Source organism: Dunckerocampus dactyliophorus, chromosome 15 (genome assembly GCF_027744805.1).
Source record: "Dunckerocampus dactyliophorus isolate RoL2022-P2 chromosome 15, RoL_Ddac_1.1, whole genome shotgun sequence".
NCBI lineage: Eukaryota > Metazoa > Chordata > Actinopteri > Syngnathiformes > Syngnathidae > Dunckerocampus > Dunckerocampus dactyliophorus.
This window is the reverse complement of record NC_072833.1, coordinates 9,097,996-9,114,712: the sequence shown is the minus strand read 5'-3', so window position 1 is coordinate 9,114,712 and position 16,717 is coordinate 9,097,996. Positions and strand designations below refer to the sequence as shown.

At 47.0% G+C, this 16,717-nt stretch overlaps 5 protein-coding genes across 7 annotated transcripts; 1 reads left to right on the top strand and 4 right to left on the bottom strand.

Annotated features, from left to right (window-relative positions):
• Positions 1-632: 632 nt before the first annotated feature.
• On the bottom strand, positions 633-1,756 carry nppcl2 (natriuretic peptide C-like 2). Its single transcript, XM_054752737.1, has 3 exons — positions 1,601-1,756; positions 1,275-1,484; positions 633-1,142 (listed from the first exon to the last, which is right to left on the bottom strand). The coding sequence occupies exons 2-3, from the start codon at positions 1,365-1,367 to the stop codon at positions 876-878; spliced, it is 360 nt and encodes a 119-aa protein (XP_054608712.1). The 5' UTR covers positions 1,368-1,484; positions 1,601-1,756; the 3' UTR covers positions 633-875.
• A 994-nt stretch (positions 1,757-2,750) lies between these two features.
• eno3 (enolase 3, (beta, muscle)) lies at positions 2,751-5,530 on the bottom strand. Its single transcript, XM_054752722.1, has 14 exons — positions 5,463-5,530; positions 4,942-5,031; positions 4,780-4,875; positions 4,647-4,705; positions 4,473-4,542; positions 4,250-4,383; positions 4,066-4,182; positions 3,889-3,994; positions 3,627-3,824; positions 3,482-3,558; positions 3,269-3,393; positions 3,086-3,194; positions 2,951-3,009; positions 2,751-2,882 (listed from the first exon to the last, which is right to left on the bottom strand). Exons 2-14 carry the CDS (start codon positions 5,024-5,026, stop codon positions 2,813-2,815), a joined length of 1,305 nt encoding a protein of 434 aa, XP_054608697.1. The 5' UTR covers positions 5,027-5,031; positions 5,463-5,530; the 3' UTR covers positions 2,751-2,812.
• An 827-nt stretch (positions 5,531-6,357) lies between these two features.
• Positions 6,358-8,543, bottom strand: slc25a11 (solute carrier family 25 member 11). Its single transcript, XM_054752725.1, has 9 exons — positions 8,349-8,543; positions 7,724-7,876; positions 7,537-7,654; positions 7,375-7,463; positions 7,214-7,304; positions 7,042-7,132; positions 6,861-6,960; positions 6,746-6,797; positions 6,358-6,671 (listed from the first exon to the last, which is right to left on the bottom strand). The coding sequence occupies exons 1-9, from the start codon at positions 8,411-8,413 to the stop codon at positions 6,516-6,518; spliced, it is 915 nt and encodes a 304-aa protein (XP_054608700.1). The 5' UTR covers positions 8,414-8,543; the 3' UTR covers positions 6,358-6,515.
• Positions 8,499-13,714, bottom strand: LOC129167977 (voltage-gated potassium channel subunit beta-2-like). 3 transcript variants are annotated; one of them, XM_054752720.1, is made up of 15 exons: positions 13,179-13,714; positions 12,635-12,678; positions 12,522-12,559; positions 12,364-12,443; positions 12,253-12,297; positions 12,150-12,194; positions 12,031-12,074; positions 11,621-11,707; positions 11,455-11,540; positions 11,261-11,381; positions 11,087-11,181; positions 10,887-11,007; positions 10,726-10,814; positions 10,584-10,664; positions 8,499-8,668 (listed from the first exon to the last, which is right to left on the bottom strand). In XM_054752720.1, the coding sequence occupies exons 1-15, from the start codon at positions 13,526-13,528 to the stop codon at positions 8,648-8,650; spliced, it is 1,347 nt and encodes a 448-aa protein (XP_054608695.1). In that variant the 5' UTR covers positions 13,529-13,714; the 3' UTR covers positions 8,499-8,647. The 3 variants fall into 3 exon arrangements, with proteins under 3 accessions (XP_054608695.1, XP_054608694.1, XP_054608693.1); XM_054752719.1 differs by having other exon boundaries at positions 12,522-12,678; XM_054752718.1 differs by lacking the exon at positions 8,499-8,668 and having other exon boundaries at positions 8,677-10,814; positions 12,522-12,678.
• trappc1 (trafficking protein particle complex subunit 1) lies at positions 11,643-16,649 on the top strand. Its single transcript, XM_054752735.1, has 5 exons — positions 11,643-11,688; positions 15,474-15,572; positions 15,661-15,731; positions 15,818-15,956; positions 16,431-16,649. Exons 1-5 carry the CDS (start codon positions 11,662-11,664, stop codon positions 16,557-16,559), a joined length of 465 nt encoding a protein of 154 aa, XP_054608710.1. The 5' UTR covers positions 11,643-11,661; the 3' UTR covers positions 16,560-16,649.
• The last annotated feature ends 68 nt before the right edge of the window (positions 16,650-16,717 follow it).

Sequence of the window (16,717 nt, the reverse complement as noted above, 5' to 3'; positions counted from 1 at the left end):
CACTCCCCAATTTAACTTGATGTAGATTTTGTAGTCGGCTCTCCAAGTGCCTTGACTTTTCTCCTGCTTCCTTAAATTGTGCTTTCTTGGCGATGGCGGTACATTTTGTCAGATACTCATGATGTAGAACTTTCAGCTTGCTTCTCTGCTTCAGCAATGCCACCTTGTTTTTTTGTTGGCGAAGTTTATGCTGATGACAGGTCTGGTGGTGTTATTCCTGCCCGACAGTGCATGTATGGATGTTGTTGACATCCACATCCACCTCCTTTGATTGCAGAAATATTGCCACACGTTGCTCTATTGAAGCAACATCGTCTTGCGCTCCTATTTCATCATCTACCTTGGCGTAAAACCTGCATGTAATGTGGAGCCCAGTCACAATCACACTGTGCATGTGCGTAGACTGTTCCAGATCATCAATTCTGCACATCATTTGCAATATAATGGGAACATTTTCATAATTTTGCTTAGAGAGTGCAAAAATATTTCAATCATATCATCCAACGTTTAAAAAAATTAGCAGAATTTTGCACGTTCATCATTCTTTTTGAACTGTTGCTGACTAAAATAATGTATTATGTGAAGACATGAAAGATGACAAAAGTTGACTTTTTATTCTTTATTCACCACACTAACCAACCCCCTCGTTTGTCAGCATACTAGGAAGGTAAGCACACAAAAATGCATCTTAAATACATGCTTGTCTTTGTCCCACGCACACACACGCACGCACACACGTTCTTCTGGCTGTGTTTTAGCCACGGGTCAGAGGTGAGAGGTAGGTAGAAGTACCTGTGTCTTGAACAGGCGAAAACCTTTTGTCCCTCGTTAGTGGACTACACTAACGAGGCGGTCGTTAAAAAGGGAAACAAAGGTCAACAACCAAGTCCACTGACGGAGCCGATACGATCCATCTTCATCCCAAAGCATCCTCTCCCTCCCACCATCGCCTTTCGGCTCCGCCTACTCAACTTGGAATGCCGCCGCAGGAAGTCCACGAGGAACTGCGGTCTGGCCTCTCTACTCCTGGCCATTCCCCTGGACGGGGCGGGCCTTCCAGCTGAGCCCTCTGTGGCATCCTCATGAGGGGGCGGAGCCACAAGGAGAGAGGAGATCCGCGAGCCAAACAGTGAGGTCATGACCTGGAGACAGATGAAGACGCAATCAATATATCTGTTCATTTTTGGAAGTTGATGAGGTCAAGACATGAATTGTTTTCTTGTAATCAAGCCATCTGTTTCTGGTCAGGCAACTATGAAGGCGACGTCACTGACCTTGGTGTCGTCTCGTGGAGGCGATGGCCTGGACTCAGCAGTGACGACGAGGATGAAGATGAGGATGAGGACGGAGGAAGCTGAGGCGTCCATTTTGCAAGAAGATGATTGGCTCAGGCTGAGTAACGGTGCGCTGTGATTGGCTGATGAGTTGATGTTCTCTTAAATTGGCTAGAATGTGCTGCTTGCTCCACACCGCACTCTATGGACCTGTGGAGTGTTAGCTTAGCATTAGCTTGTGCACAGTGAAGCCCCCCTGTAGCTACCGATGAACATGAACTGTTTGATGAAAAGATGAGGTACATTGACAAATTGTACTTACTTACGTTAATTACTCAAAGACAAAGTTTTTGTCGGTCGTCGATGGGTAATCAATAAATGTCGTCTCCAATGGTGACGGAAGAGAGTCCTCCCGGTCGGGACACGTCTGAGGACTAATGTCCCGTCTCGCTTTTATAACGTTTCAGTGGCGTGATGTCACACATGCTTGGTGCTGAGGTCACCATGGCGACGGCCGGTGCCATGCACACACGCGCGCACACACGCACGCACGTGCATGACGTGGAGAGAAGGTCGCTGGAAATGTTCAGTCAAGGGGACGGGATCGCTGCAGCTTCATCTTGTTGGACTTCGGTGGAGGTTCCACGCTCACCTGGACGAGATTCCATGCAAAAGTTACTCTTGATCATCACCATCTCCAGACTGTCTCTCATGGCCTATGACCTCACATCCCACCCCCCTCGTAAAACGTCACCATGGCAACAGGATCGTCCTGGGCAACTATTTCCTGTGCAAGGGGGCGGAGCTACAAAGGTTCACAGGGTGCCAACGAAAGGTGTGTTTAATGACCCACCCCCACTTTTGTCTCACAAACTAAACTCCGCCCCCCTTTCAGCACATTGACGTCACACGCACACAATAGCACATCAATCACTGCGTGTCTGTCATGAGACTCTTCTGCCTGCCTACAGCGAAACCAGGCACGCACACACTTGGAGCGACATGGTGGCGAGGGTGAGAGGTCAGCTTTGTGGTAGTGTCACACGGCTTCTGCTCATTGCTGGGCAACCGGCTGCTTTGGCCCCAAACTTCCTGAGGTTCCTTAACGTCACGTTGGCCGAGCGGCGTGAGTGCGTGGTGCCTCCAGGCGCGTGTAGAAATTTCATTCAGTGGGTGTGGCTGGGTGGTCAGGGGCCGAGCGAGGTGGTGGCTTCTTTGGTTCAAGCCTCCCCCCCGAGATGTTTTGTAAATAAATCCGAAGAAGAATTTGACTTTGCGAGACAAAAGTCTGGTGAATGACATGCAGTACTGGAGTCCAACAGAGGGGCAGCAGCTGCCAAAAGGTTTCCTTGTCAAATATGTCAGAAGTAGCAGCTGACAAAAACACCACAAGCAGGATGATGTTTTTTTCTGTAAATCACGAATACTTTTGTCTTTTGTCTGCTTCAAGGTGCTGCTCATCAACAACAGAAAGAATTTCTTATTTATTTTTTTATTTGTTATCATCAGGAGGTTGTCACTCGCTCGTCATGGCGACGTTAGTTGATTTTAGGATGGCGGAAGTCCTTCCCAGCGAACTTGGCCTTGTTGCCCAGCTCCTCCTCAATCCTAAAAGGTTGACATCAGAGGTCACACAATGCTTTTATTTTGGAAAGAAGGAACCAGGAAGTGCTCACCTCATCAGCTGATTATATTTGGCCAAACGCTCTGACCTGCAGGGGGCGCCGGTCTTAATCTGCAGCACACACACATACACAGGTTTGGGCGTGTGTGTGTGCATGCGAGTGTGTGTGTGTGTGTGTGTGTGTTACCTGTCCGGTGCAGAGCCCAACCACCAGGTCCGAGATGAAAGTGTCCTCCGTCTCTCCTGAACGATGGCTCACCATCACGCCCCACCCGCTGCTCTGAGCCAGTTTACACCTAACACACACACGCGCTGTTACAGTGACACCTGTCAATCAAAGTTAGCCCCGAAGACAGCGTGACATTCTTACGCCTGAATGGACTCGCTGACAGAACCGATCTGGTTGACTTTGAGGAGGAGACAGTTGCAGGCCTTCTTGTCCACAGCCTGTTGGATCCTCTTGGGATTGGTGACTGTCAGATCGTCTCCTACGATCTGATCGGTCGGTGAGTGTGTTGTTGACGTAGTGAGCGTACACAGTATGGGGCGTACATGTATCAAGCGTCTGTGTGCCGTGACAAACCTGGATGTCCACAGAGGAGGTGAACTTGGCCCAGTGCTCCCAGTCGTCCTGGTCAAACGGGTCTTCAATGGACTGGACTGGACGGAGAAGACAAGCATGAGTCTCGTTCCCGTCTTTCCTGTTGTCGCTGGCCTCGCTAGCTTACCCGGGTAGTTCTTGATGAAGTTGCGATACAAGTCCCCCAGCTGCTCGCCGCTGATGTGTCTGGATGGGTCATCAGGCGATTTGAAGTCCAAGTCGTACTTCCCGCTGCGGAAGAACTCGGACGCCGCCACATCCATCCCGATGATGATCTTGTCTGGGTATCCAGCCTTCTCAATGGCCGTCTTCAACAGCTCCAGAGCTGCGCACACAAACCCACAATAGGAGGAGGATGAGGATGAAGAGGTCATTAACGTGGGCCTCACCTTCGTTGTTCTCTAGAATGTTGGGAGCGAAACCTCCCTCGTCTCCCACGTTGGTGGCGTCTTTTCCGTACTTTGCTTTGATGACGTTTTTCAGGTTGTGGTAAACCTGCGGACAACTCTTGTTAAACCAGTGCCACGCTGACGGGCAGCTACTACGACGGCTAGCGGCGTTAACACCTCGGCGCCGATCCTCATGGCCTCATGGAAGTTGGCGGCGCCCACTGGCAGAATCATGAACTCCTGCATGGCCAGCTTGTTCCCGGCGTGGCTTCCTCCGTTGATGACATTGAACGCCTGAGGACCACATGCCAGTATTGAGACGCTTCATTGGATGACGCTAGGCTAACATGATTTGACTCACTGGAACCGGAAGGATGACGTCTTTGTGTCCGGCCAGGTCAGCAATGTGGCGGTAAAGGGGAACTCCCTTCTCCGCGGCCCCCGCCTTGCAGACAGCCAGCGACACTCCCAGGATAGCGTTGGCTCCGAACTTAGCTGCAGCAGAGAGACATGAAGAACAGGCAGATAGATCAGGGTCACATAAACAAGTCAGGGACAGACGGCTACGTATGTACTGTGCTTACATTTGTTGTCAGTGCCGTCCAAGTCCAGCATGAACTTGTCAATCTTCTCCTGTTCGACAACACTGAAGTTCTGGAGCGAGACAGACATGATTGGAGCTAGCGGTTGGCATCCAGCGTTACTTTTTCATTGTTTCTGGAAAGTTCTGCTCAAGACATTAGCTTGAGGCTAGTGACCTTCTCGATGAGCTTGGGGGCGATGTCCTTGTTGACATGCTCCACAGCCTTGATGGTCCCTGAGCAAACACAAAGGGTGTGCGGGTGTGTGTCAGCCATGTCGCAAGTGTGCTAGCGAGGGTCATGTGCACACCTTTGCCCAGGAAGCGACTCTTATCTCCGTCTCGGAGCTCCAGAGCTTCGTGGACGCCGGTGGAGGCGCCGCTGGGCACCGCTGCCCTGAAAAGACCTGTGGGGACAGACAACTATGTCTTCGCACTACAAAAGGTTAGCTATGTGTGTCGCATGAGCTCACCCTTTGCTGTCCACAGGTCCACTTCCACTGTGGGGTTTCCTCTGGAGTCCAGAATCTCCCGAGCGTGGATCTTTGTGATGGACATCCTGCCTGAGGATGATGCAGGAAGTGTGTGTCAATCACAGTCAACAGGACTAATGGGAGGTGGGGGAGGAAGGACCATTAAAAGGTGGTGGGTGGAGCCTGTGCTGTGCAGCATTATTAATACTATTAATACTGTGACCTTTTATAAAGGTCATGAGAATGCTCCCCCTCCTCTGGGCTAGCTAACATGATGCCATTAGCACACATGCTAGTTAAGCTACTGTTACAGGAAAAGGATATGGTCACATCCTACACTCATGATATTGAGTGATGTGATCTGTCTGGACTTTACCCTCACTTCCGGTTTGTCATTTTTGGTCATTTGACCTTGGCGTGAAGGTCATGTCCTTGCTTCATCATTAATATGTCATCAACGACAAGCGATTTGAGACAAGAACCAGGGGGGAATTTTCAAAAACAAAGTAGATCAAGCCTACCTCAGCTGTAGCGTGGGGGGGAGGGGGGGGTCGTCGTTGTCCACCTGTCTGCGAGTGACAAGGAAGTGTCCTGCCAAGGGCTGGACGGCTTTTTATGGACCCAGCTGGATGTGGGCGGGCCCTGCTGGAGGCCAGGGAGTGCGTGCGTGTGACACTGACTTTGATGTTTGTGCTTGTCCAAATATGTTGCTGCTGCTAATTGCTAGCTCAGTTTGGACATGTGCTAGCAGACGCATGCTCATTGTTAGCATGTTAGCTACAACTTTGTTTTCTATTTCAATTACTCTGTTTGCACGTGTCTTCTCAAACAGACACACACTCCCTAACTTGCACGGAGAAGGTCAAAGTTCATCTTAAGGGGAAATGTGACACGCTCAGCATTCAACCAAAGGTCAGCAACACACACACACACACACACACACACACACACGCGCTATAACCTTTATGTGCACCTAACAGGCCCTAAATAGAAAACATGCTATCCAACTTGCTCATGTCATGACCATTCTGTGTGTGTGTGTGTGTGTGTGTGTGTGTACAGTATATGGCACCTAGCTTGTAGCAGACACTAGTCGGTCGTGCTGATGTGTAGTGTTGACGTAATGATGTGGTGATGATATCATGATGTATCAATTATGTAGTAATGATGTAAAAATGTTATCAGTGATCTAGTGGTGATGCGTCAAATACGTAGTGGTGATGTAAAAAAATGATTGAATGTGTCAATCATGATGTATGAATGATGTAGTTCATTGAGAAGTTGCCTAATCAGAATGGCGGTCACATGATCACCTTGGCTCATTCATGTGGTCCTTTGATCTTTGTGCGTCTCCAAGGAGGTGTTGCCAAAGATATGACGACCATTGTCAGGTCTCACGTCGATCACATGACTCCATCACAGTCTTCAAGTTTATTCAACATCATCGTCATGAAGCGTAAACATGGTTACAGCTTTTGGGTGTGTCTTGTGCAGCTCTAAACAGACTAAACGTGTTACATCATTTTTACTTTTTGTTTTATACAAAAGGACAGAAAGTGTTAAGACGTTGGCTGTTAGCGCTCCAGCACATGGGTCTTGTACAGGCGGTTCATTTGCTCCAGGAAGATGAAGGTGAGGACGGTGTGCGGTCCGAGGCGAGCGTAGTACGGTGTGAAACCTTTCCAGAGAGAGAAAAAGCCCTCCTTGGCCACCACGCGCACCAGCACCTCCTACAGGTTCAAACACGGACACATGTGATCATACGCCCTCAATTCCCGTTTCTGCTTCCTGTCATGTGACTCACCAGCCCGTTCTTGTACTCTGGCTTCCCGTCAATCATCCTCATGTTCTGAATCCTGCAGGGCGCAAAACATGAAGCATGAGAACGGCTCAGACAAGCGTGGCCGATCAGATCTCACCTGGTCTTGACAATGTCAACGGGCATGGAAGCCGCTGTGGTGACCAGACCGCTAATCATACTGGCGCAGAAATGACAAAAGATGTCGTCCCCGAAGTAACCTGCGGATCACATGATGCATATGAGGAGTTGTGTACGCAACCTTGAGAAGTGCGTGAGCATGTGCATGTGCGTTTGATTACCAGAGTCCAGCAACGCCTGTTTGGACTGCGAGTAAGACGCCAGCTGGGCGGCGTTCACCACTACCGCTCGCGCCATGGTCGGAATGCACCCCTGACACACACACACACGCGCACACAGAGAGAGAACACAGTGAGCCAGAGCAGATGTTGGCATACAAAATGTGTGTCTCACCCTCCACAGAGTGGTGACGCCCTCCTCGCGTGCGATTCGAGCCAGCGCATTAAAGACGTTGGTGTAGCCTCGCCGCTGGTCCGCAGGAAGTCTGCATGCACGTCGGATCACATTGGCATGCGCTAGTGTAGCTCGCCATGCTGTCATTGAAAGGGACTCACCGTCCGTCCGCCGTCATCCTGATGAGCGCCACTTCGGCCGGCGTGCCCACAAAGGCTCCCGTGGCTCCGGCTGTCATGCCGATCATGGCCTGCGAAGGGAGCATCACTGTCAGCCACTTTGCCTACCTTAAAGAAAAAGTTAGGCGGGCGTTTTCTGCCTACCTTAAGCAAAAAGTTGGGCGGGCGTCCGTCTGCCGATGTCATCTTCTCGAACAAGATGGTGTAGATGCCTAGACGGGTGGTGGTGTAGGTGGCCTGACGCAGCAGACCTGCAGAGAGACTACATACGCAAACACGCAGCTATCAGTCATCAACAACAGGCCAGACAGGTGGGTGATGAGTGAGCTACCCGGTGTAAATGCCGCTGATGCCCTCGTTTTTCAAGATAGAGGCAAGCGCGTGAAAGCTGGTCTTGTATTCTCGAGCTTTTGTGCCCTGACCGCTGAGCTGCATGCGGTTTTTGACCAGGTCTAGCGGCTGCACGAACACAGTGGCACCCATCCTGCACGCACACACACACACACACACACAGACACACAAAAACTTCATTAGGACACTTCTGCATTCACTGAATTCTGAATTCGTTATGTCCATCTATGGTTCAAAGTGTCTGTCATAAAAGTTAGTTTGTTCCAGCAGCCCTGGTAAAAAAAAAAAAAAAGAAAGAAATAACAGAGTTGTCATCCGCTCTCTTTTTACACCAGAATAATTTCATCATGAATTATAAAGCATCCGCCACTATACTCATGCGAATTCATATCAATAATGTACACATTTGTTTTATTGTTGATCATAGTTTATTTGTATTTGCAGATAAAGAATCAGGGTGTAAAAACAGCGTGACAGTCATGATGGGATTGCGCAGGAGGAGCTACAAGATCCAAAAACCAAACAAGAACAAACCAAACAAACAAGTATTAGCTCATCTGCTATCCTCTAGCATAATAGCTTGGAAAGCCAGCAGCACCGCTTACCCGGCCAAGCCTCCGAAGAGGAATTTGATGGCCTTCGGGGACGTCTTGGCCTTCCCGTCCGTCATGTTTGGCCCGGTCACTTGCCGGTCCGATTTATTTTACCTGCCTGCCTGTGTGTTTGTTGGCCGGACAGTCCACCTGCAGCTGCCGGGCCAAGGTGACACTGGAGCGACACGTCCGGGTCATGTGTTGCAGCGAACCAATCAGGAGCCGAGGGTGAAGCGGTCGAGTGACTGTGCTGCGTTCAGGGACACTCAGCAGCTCGTAAATGTCGACTGGAATGGCAATTCGTGTAAAGTTTACATTTGTCCCCTTTCCGTCTGTGAGAAAAAGAAAACAGAAACATATAATGACTTTAATTTTTGGGACAAGGGTGTCAGCGAAAGTAGTAACGAGGGGCCATCCAAATATCGAAATTATTGATACTAGGGTAGTACCTATATTGAATCGTTATCGATACCAGTGTACCAGTTTCAGATCAATAATCCTGGTGAAATCAATATTTTTCAGTTCTCTGTTTATTTTTTACAAATAGCAAGGATCCAGACTAACTTTTTTTTACCAGGAGCACATTGGCCCCTAACTTAACATTTTAGGAGCACAAGCAAAACATTTAGGGGCACACACCGAAATCAACTTGCAAAGTTAATATTCACATTTCCTCTCATTTTCACTTTTCCCTGGTGAGGTGTTCAGGGCATGCCCAGCTGGAAGGAGGCCCCCGGACAGACCTAGGACATGCTGGCAGGTTTATGGCTCACAGCTGGCCTGGCAATGCCTTGGTGTCCTCCCGGTGGAACTGGAAGAGGTGAGCGGGACCTGGGAAGCCTGGACTCCACTACTGAGACTGTTGCCCCTGCGACCCGGATATACGGAGCAATGGATGGTGATAATTTAATAATTAATTTGATGTAAACAACGCAATTGCCACCCAATTAAGGTCCTTGCCAGTAGCCTTCAGGTGACATGAGTGGTCCGTATTTGCTACTAGATTGTATGGCTCTGCCAGGACGACCGTTTGTTTCTAGAAATATTTGTTTTAAACAGGTGAGGGTGTGTGTTCTGTTAGTCTAGTGTTAGGGATGAGTGCAGACTATCTCCTCTCTTATATGTTACTTTTCCATTTTATTTTCATGCGACAGAGCAGTCGTAATCTTGTGTTTGTTTATGGTGTTTATTGAATAACTGGGCACTTACACAGTTAGAGCATTTAGATGAAGCGGTATGAAGAAATGACCAATCTAAAGTTTTCTACTGTCAGGCAATTCTTACTGCATTTCCCATTTTCATGAGCATTTTGAAGTTCAAACAATATTAGAATTTTGGTTTAGTATAAATGTTGCAAACTCGAGCATCTACAGACTCGGCTCCACTTGACAAGACAGACAGATTCGGCAGAATGATGTCCACATGCAAAAAGCGCATGTATACGGCATTTTCCTTCTGACTTCTATATTCTACAAATACGCTAATTTTACCCCCGTCTGCTTGAGCCAGTGACTACAACCGGATGTGACGTCACGTGCAACTTAGAAATAGGTGGTTTGATACAATTTTTTTGGTATTTGCTTAGACTCTTTGTCCCGTGTTTTACTATGATTATAATAATGATCAACAAATTAAAGCCAAACATCACAATCATTCAATGATCTTAAAAAATGTCCAAGTAAAAAGTATTTGTATCGGCGATAATGCTCGTGTTTGTACTTGTTATGAGATTGATACCAAAATATGTAGTATCGCTTACCTTTAGTGGTAACAAGCTCTAAATGAAACAAGTTGACTCCTTGTTACCCATTGGTTGTAAGACAAAGAGTGGGCGGGGCAATAAACAGTTTCAGAATATGAACACGCCCTGATGAGGAGAAAAAAAATAATTTCTTGCGGTAGTGGGACATTTTGTCTTTGTATTTAACTGTGTGTATTGCTTTGCCCCCCCCACCCCCACCCCCACCCCCACCCCCCACCATCAGACACACACACACACACACACGTGCACACAAGGTAAACATCATGGACACTTTGAGGTCAGGAAGGTCACAAATTAACATGAAATATTAATATAAAAGCATCACATTATTTTGAACACTTGATGAAAGAAGTCTAACATGGAGACAAGGATGAACAGCCCGACAGGAAGTGGCATATTTGGGATGACTTTGGCAGTCGTCAACTTCCTGTCCACGTTGTCTCCATCCCCTCGGCCCAATCACTGAGTCTTGCTCAACATCTCACCTCCTTCTTGGATTTTTGTGGCTTGTTGCCGAGCAAAGCGTCTATCTCTGCGATGAGGGGCGGAGTCAGCTGCAACAGGACCTACAACGGAACAGGAAGTGGTCAGTGTCTGAGGTGTCTGGTCGGCATCTGTATCGCTTACCTTGATGGAGTTGATGTTCTCCAGCAGCTGATCCGTATTGGAGACGCCGAGCAGAACCGAACTGATACCTTGGCTGCGCAGACACCAGGCTGACACCCAGGAAGTGGCCTGTTACAACTTCCTGTGTGTGTGGGCGCATGTGTGTGTGTGTGCTGCATTACCAATGGCCAGCTGAGCGGGGGTGCAGCTGAGTCTGTCAGCCAGCAGATGTAGCTCCTTGACTTTTCTCAGCTGCTGTTTGCCTTCGTCACTGCAAAGACGCTCCTTCAGCCATGTGTAACCCTGCACACACACACGCATACATGTACATACATTGTGTTAATGATGAGAAATGTTCATTTATATGTGTGCGTCGGTGCACCTTCATGGCAGCTCTGGAGCTCTGAGGGACGCCATTGTTGTATTTTCCTGTTAGTATTCCGCAGGCTAATGGTGACCAAGTCATTGCTCCAACACCTAAAACATGTCACTCATAAATAAATATGTGCATATGCTTGTGCATGTGTGTGTGCGTGTGTGTGTGTGCACATGTTACCAATCTTATGGTAAAGTTCAGGCAAGTGTAGTTCTACTTTTTCTCGTTGGAAGTAGTGATACTCGGCCTGCTCACAGACGGGAGGAACCAGATTAAACTGTCGAGCTACGGAGTACGCTTCCTGTCACACACACACACACACAGTTGTAGTGAGGTTCCACTGAGGTTGCATTGAGGTCCACGAGGAGGTTCACCATGATTTCCACAGCATTCCAGCGTGAGGTCCCCCAGTACATAGCCATGCCCTGATCGATCACAAAGGTCATCGCTCGCACTACCTCTGTACACACACAAACACACACACATATGTTTGCATACTAACGTCAGCACGGTATCTTTTGAAGCTAAGTGTGCTCTGACCCTCCATGGGTGCATTGATGTCACTCCTGTTGGCGAAGACGATGTCAACATATTCCAGTTGGAGCCTGGTGAGAGAACCGCGTAGCCCTTACACACACACACACACACACACGCACACGGCATTTTTCAGCTCCTGCTTGTGTTTTGTGTTACTTTAACTAAATATAGAAGCAGGAGATAGTTGGTGTTGATCACAGTAGGAAGTTGTCATGAGCCTAGTAAACATCAAACAGTTTGTCTTTCTCAAATAAGGGCGCAAAGGACAGGAAGTGACAGGAAGTTCAGCTGCTGTGTGAAGTTTGTGTTTTTGGGACTTCACACGACGTAGTGTTTAAATGTAGCATCTCTCAAAATGAGCTCAGTGTCTGTGTGTGTGTGTGTGTGTGTGTGAGCGAACTGAGCACGCTCACCTTCAATGATGTGTTTCCGTGACAACCCTCGCTCTGTCTCTGCGCTGCAAATGTACAAAGTAATTTGGAATGTTAACGAGTGCGATGCATCATGTGACTTGTTGTCCATGGTGACTCACTGTCCTCCCCAGTAGATCTTTGTGGTCACCACATAGCTGGACCTCCTGGCGACAACAACAAGATCACACGTTGCTGCTGTCAAACCTAAATCTTAAACCTTACCGCCATCCTTTTTTCTTCAAGATGTTTCCCAAAGTTGTTTCAGCCCTGGAAGATATGATCACATTGTATCACGTGACAACATCATATGATCACACACACACACTGCTGTACCTGCCAGAGGCATATACTTCAGCCGTGTCGAACAAGTTGATGCCGCTGTCGTACGCCACCGTCATCACACTCTCCGCCATCTGCACACACGCACACACAGACACAGAGTCAAGGCACATTGTCGTTTGTGCTATCGTCCCTTAAACACGCACACACACCTCGTCTGAGATCTGAGAGCCAAACGTCACCCATGTTCCTGCGGAGACAAAAAATAAACCCCACATCACGTCTGTGTGTGTGTGTGTTAGTGTGTGTGAGATGCAGTGGTCACCTAGTCCTAAGCAGGACACTCTGAGTCCAGATTTTCCAAGGTTCCTGAAAGAAATCAAATTAAATGATCTCGGCAGTATTGCCTGTTATATCGTTAGACACGCCCACCCGGAATGCACCATCAGTCTCACCTGTACTTTGTGTTTATGTGGCCTAACGAATTGTGCCCACCTGTTGTTTCTGCCCTGAGCTTTGTGCATGTGATGCGGCAGGTACTAGCCACCCACATTACAGGCCACAAGCACCTGCGTTGCCAGGGTAACCGGGTGTTTGGCTTTATGAATGCTAATGAGGGGACACTAAAGTTGTGGGCGCGTGGCCTTGAGGCAACTCATGCTAAGACATCCCAGAGGAGAGGAGCGATCCACCGCCACCTGTGTTGTCAGCAGAGCCCCTCCCCCAGCCCCTCAATTCTTTGGTAATCACCTGAGTCACCATGCAGTTTGGCTGGAATATCCCATCTATGTCACGTGACTTATTTGTTGTCATGTTGTGTGAAACGGTCAGTGAGGGTGTTCCAAGTTTGAGAGTGGTCATCATTTCACCTGTACGCCATGCCGCTCTCCTCCATGGTGACATCACACTCCTTCAGGTACATCTCCAGCCTTCTTTGCTCCATCACCCTCCTGGCTGCCTCCAAGATGTGAGACGCCAGCACAGATTCTCCCTTCTCTTTGCTCTCCTTCCTGCTGTCGGCCTTGTCCGCTTTCCCACAATGCCCTCTGGTCACTTTGGGCTTCTTGGTGAAGCCATACAGCTCTTCCACAGAGAACTTGGCACCTTTGGCGCCAGAGCACGAGCCCACTGCAACTCCTGCCACTGACGCCCGGCCCGCAAACATGGCTGCCACAGATTCCACAAGGAGCACTGACATCAGTAGCCATAGCAGAGACATGAAGCCAATTCAAATGACAACAGAAAAGATAATAAAACATCCTGTGAGCATGCTAATGCTAAAGAAGTGCCTAAAAAACAAAGGCTTGTCATCAGACAAATTTCTTTCTTTTTGACAGTGTTGTGGCTTTCTTAGCTTCCTGACATGACCTTTCTTATCAGCCCCCGCAGGATGCAAACCCAACTGTCCTACCTGGTTGGTGGCGTGTCCTGCCGTCTTCTTCACCTGTCTGCTGGTGTGTCCTTGTCCACCTTCATCCCCCCACTTTTAAATCAATCCACTCGTCCTAATCCGACCAATCAGAGCTCCCATATCATGATTAAAAGTGGAAACACCAAAATACTCCAGCCTGTGTGCAGATGTCACACATGGCCGCTTGCCCACTTCCTCATTTGATCACACGCTAATCCCCCCACACACAGATCATATTGGTTACACTGAACCGAGCCAGCTGTAACCTCTGGCTCCTGTGCAGTTGATCCACACTGACAATCCATAATGACCTTGAGATTTCATGTGACTATGGGGACATCATGGTGGTCACATGTTCCCATCACAGTTTATCCCTTCCTTGACTCCTACATGACTTATACAGCTGACTTGGGCGACAAGAAGTCCCGCCTTGTCTGTAGTAGCCCCGCCTTCACTTCCACTTTGTTTCTTTGCTGTCCTGAGACTTGTTGCAGGCTGAACCAAATCACCCAGCGGGACGGTCAGCACCATGAGGAACAGTGACAATATTGTGCCGTACGGCTGGGCGATACTGCCAATGGTGTTATCCATCCGATACTGAGTAAATACAAGGCCTGTATCACTGATATGATACTGATGCCAATTGTCTTTACTTGACATTTTTCAAGGTCATCGAATGATTGTGATTTGGCCTTTAATTTGTTGACCATGATTATAATCAGAATAAAACACGGGACGAATATTTTAGGCAGATTTGTGAACATTTTACATACATAAATACAACAATATCAATCAACAAAATAGTAAAACTCTTACCTTTTATTACATACTTTGTTTAAGCAAAATAAAGCCAATAGTACAAAATCCCTTGGCTTTTTGCCCCCAAAGTGTATTCTGTCACTTTGTAAACAATATAACAATAATAATATCAACAGTGTGGCAATATGAACAACACACCAAAAAACACATTTACCTTATTATTGCACTACAAATTTGAAGTCATCCGTCCTATATTTACTTATTTATTTATTTTTATTTTATTTTCTTATTTGTCATCTCCTATCTTGCTTTGTTTGTTTTATTTTTAAGTGTTTAAGTTTCTATCTATCTATCATTCTAGATGCTAAAATCAATTCAGTGTATGCTACCTGGACCAAACGCCCACCCACCTTGTGTTATAGGTGACAAAACAAATTACTGTAATAACTAATTTTTTTTTTTTTTGGACTGTGCGGGCCTAAATTGTTCCCTGGCGGCACTTTGGCGACTTCTTGGATAGACCAACGATAAACGAGAGCGGGATTTTTATTTATTTATTTTTGTTGTTGCTAAATAAATTGTTGCATTAGCTATCGTTATCACGGAAGTGGACTCGAGTAGCAGAACTGTCCATTGGTGCGATCCAACATAAAGAAACTGCGTCCGTACAAATTATGATCAGGCATATGAGCGGACGCCCCTGCACTGGGGTCCTACGGGAATAGGAACGGAGGGTAAATATGGACGCCGATTCACAATATTTGACACTATTTTGTTACTTCAAAGACTACATTTTGTCTTCCGTATCAGTTCACGGCATTGTTACTGTGCTTTTAAACGAATTTGAACCAGGTTGCGTTTCAAAGATAGGTCATTTGAATTCATGGCGTTCGAAGATTCCTGACAGATTAAGATCAACAAACATCAACAAATCAGCCTAAACGCACAATATATACGTTTTGTATTATTCATTAGTTTTGTGTGTGTGTTTCAGATGACTGTCCATAACTTGTACATATTTGACCGGAATGGAAAGTGTTTGTATTACAACGAGTGGAACCGTAAGAAGCAAGCTGGTATCTCAAAGGACGAGGTTCAACTTTTGTCTTTTGTTTTTTGAATCAACAAATGATTCAAACAGTTTGCTGTTTATCCTGTTCAACAAAAGCGTTTGTCTGCAGGAGTTTAAGCTGATGTATGGCATGCTGTTTTCTATCCGCTCCTTCGTCACAAAGATGTCGCCAATGGACTCGTATCCTTTGGACAACATTACCTGTCATTACCTATCCTGACATGTCTGCTTAACCATGTGGTCCTTAGCATCATGTCTGTCTTCAGGAAGGAGGGCTTCCTGTCCTTTCAGACAAGCAGATATCGGCTTCACTACTTTGAGACTCCCAGTGGGCTCAAGTTTGTCATGAACACCGACCTATCAGTGAACAATGCCAGAGACGCACTGCAACACATCTACAGCAATGTAAGCGACACACAACATAAAACTAGCAATGTGCATACAGCGAACTTTTAGCAATTTCTACATAATCGTGACCCACTTGACTACAATTAATTCTGGGTTACATCACACTGTGGAGTCTGGTGTGTGCGTAGAATGCCAGCTCCACTCCAGTAGCCTCAACATACAAGAAAGTGAACTAGTTTCTCGCTTTTAACAAGCCAAACACTATCTAATTAAGGTGTTGACATGCTTACATGTGTATACATGTTTTACAGTAATTCATGCAATAATTTTTTTTGTGCATATAAACACACTGAATGTAAAACAGCAGCGTAAGTGACACAATGTAAAACACCACATATACATAAACATAAGTGACGCATTGGCAGTGACACAACGTAAAATGACATATCTACTCTTAACATAAGTGTCACACAGTGTACAACAGTTAATTATTCTTTATCTCCACATTAATGACGTGTGCATGTGTTTCAGTTGTATGTGGAGAACATCGTCAAGAACCCAACATGCGTGTTGGGTGACTCTTTGGACAGCGATCTCTTCAGCACACGACTGGATGCTTTTATCAGAGCTCTGCCATATTACAGTCCCCGCGCCATTTAACACATCTCTCATATTTGGTTTACATGAAGCATAGAGTTAACGGAGGGTTGGATGTTTTTGTCTCAAAACATTAAACTGGTGCCGCAGTCATATGATGTTTTGGGTCTTTTATTGAAGGGAATTTCACACAAGGCTTGAGTACTGCCTCATTATAGTCA

What these genes read in the sequence shown, in the direction of transcription:
- nppcl2 (XM_054752737.1), bottom strand. Translation starts at nt 1,367, where the DNA reads ATGGACGCCTCAGCTTCCTCCGTCCTCATCCTCATCTTCATCCTCGTC. An exon ending in CTCCACGAGACGACACCAAG is followed by an intron (nt 1,143 to 1,274) that starts GTCAGTGACGTC and finishes ATCTGTCTCCAG; the next exon opens with GTCATGACCTCACTGTTTGG.
- eno3 (XM_054752722.1), bottom strand. Translation starts at nt 5,026, where the DNA reads ATGTCCATCACAAAGATCCACGCTCGGGAGATTCTGGACTCCAGAGGA. An exon ending in GGACCTGTGGACAGCAAAGG is followed by an intron (nt 4,876 to 4,941) that starts GTGAGCTCATGC and finishes CTGTCCCCACAG; the next exon opens with GTCTTTTCAGGGCAGCGGTG. An exon ending in CCTCCTCTGTGGACATCCAG is followed by an intron (nt 3,394 to 3,481) that starts GTTTGTCACGGC and finishes CCGACCGATCAG; the next exon opens with ATCGTAGGAGACGATCTGAC.
- slc25a11 (XM_054752725.1), bottom strand. Translation starts at nt 8,413, where the DNA reads ATGACGGACGGGAAGGCCAAGACGTCCCCGAAGGCCATCAAATTCCTC. An exon ending in ATCAGCGGCATTTACACCGG is followed by an intron (nt 7,655 to 7,723) that starts GTAGCTCACTCA and finishes TTGCGTATGTAG; the next exon opens with TCTCTCTGCAGGTCTGCTGC. An exon ending in AGGATGACGGCGGACGGACG is followed by an intron (nt 7,305 to 7,374) that starts GTGAGTCCCTTT and finishes ACGTGCATGCAG; the next exon opens with ACTTCCTGCGGACCAGCGGC.
- trappc1 (XM_054752735.1), top strand. Translation starts at nt 11,662, where the DNA reads ATGTCAACATATTCCAGTTGGAGCCTG. An exon ending in CATATTCCAGTTGGAGCCTG is followed by an intron (nt 11,689 to 15,473) that starts GTGAGAGAACCG and finishes TGTGTGTTTCAG; the next exon opens with ATGACTGTCCATAACTTGTA. An exon ending in CTGGTATCTCAAAGGACGAG is followed by an intron (nt 15,573 to 15,660) that starts GTTCAACTTTTG and finishes GTTTGTCTGCAG; the next exon opens with GAGTTTAAGCTGATGTATGG.
- LOC129167977 (XM_054752718.1), bottom strand. Translation starts at nt 13,528, where the DNA reads ATGTCTCTGCTATGGCTACTGATGTCAGTGCTCCTTGTGGAATCTGTG. An exon ending in GAGAGCGGCATGGCGTACAG is followed by an intron (nt 12,679 to 13,178) that starts GTGAAATGATGA and finishes GATTTCTTTCAG; the next exon opens with GAACCTTGGAAAATCTGGAC. An exon ending in CATCAATGCACCCATGGAGG is followed by an intron (nt 11,541 to 11,620) that starts GTCAGAGCACAC and finishes GTGTGTGTACAG; the next exon opens with AGGTAGTGCGAGCGATGACC.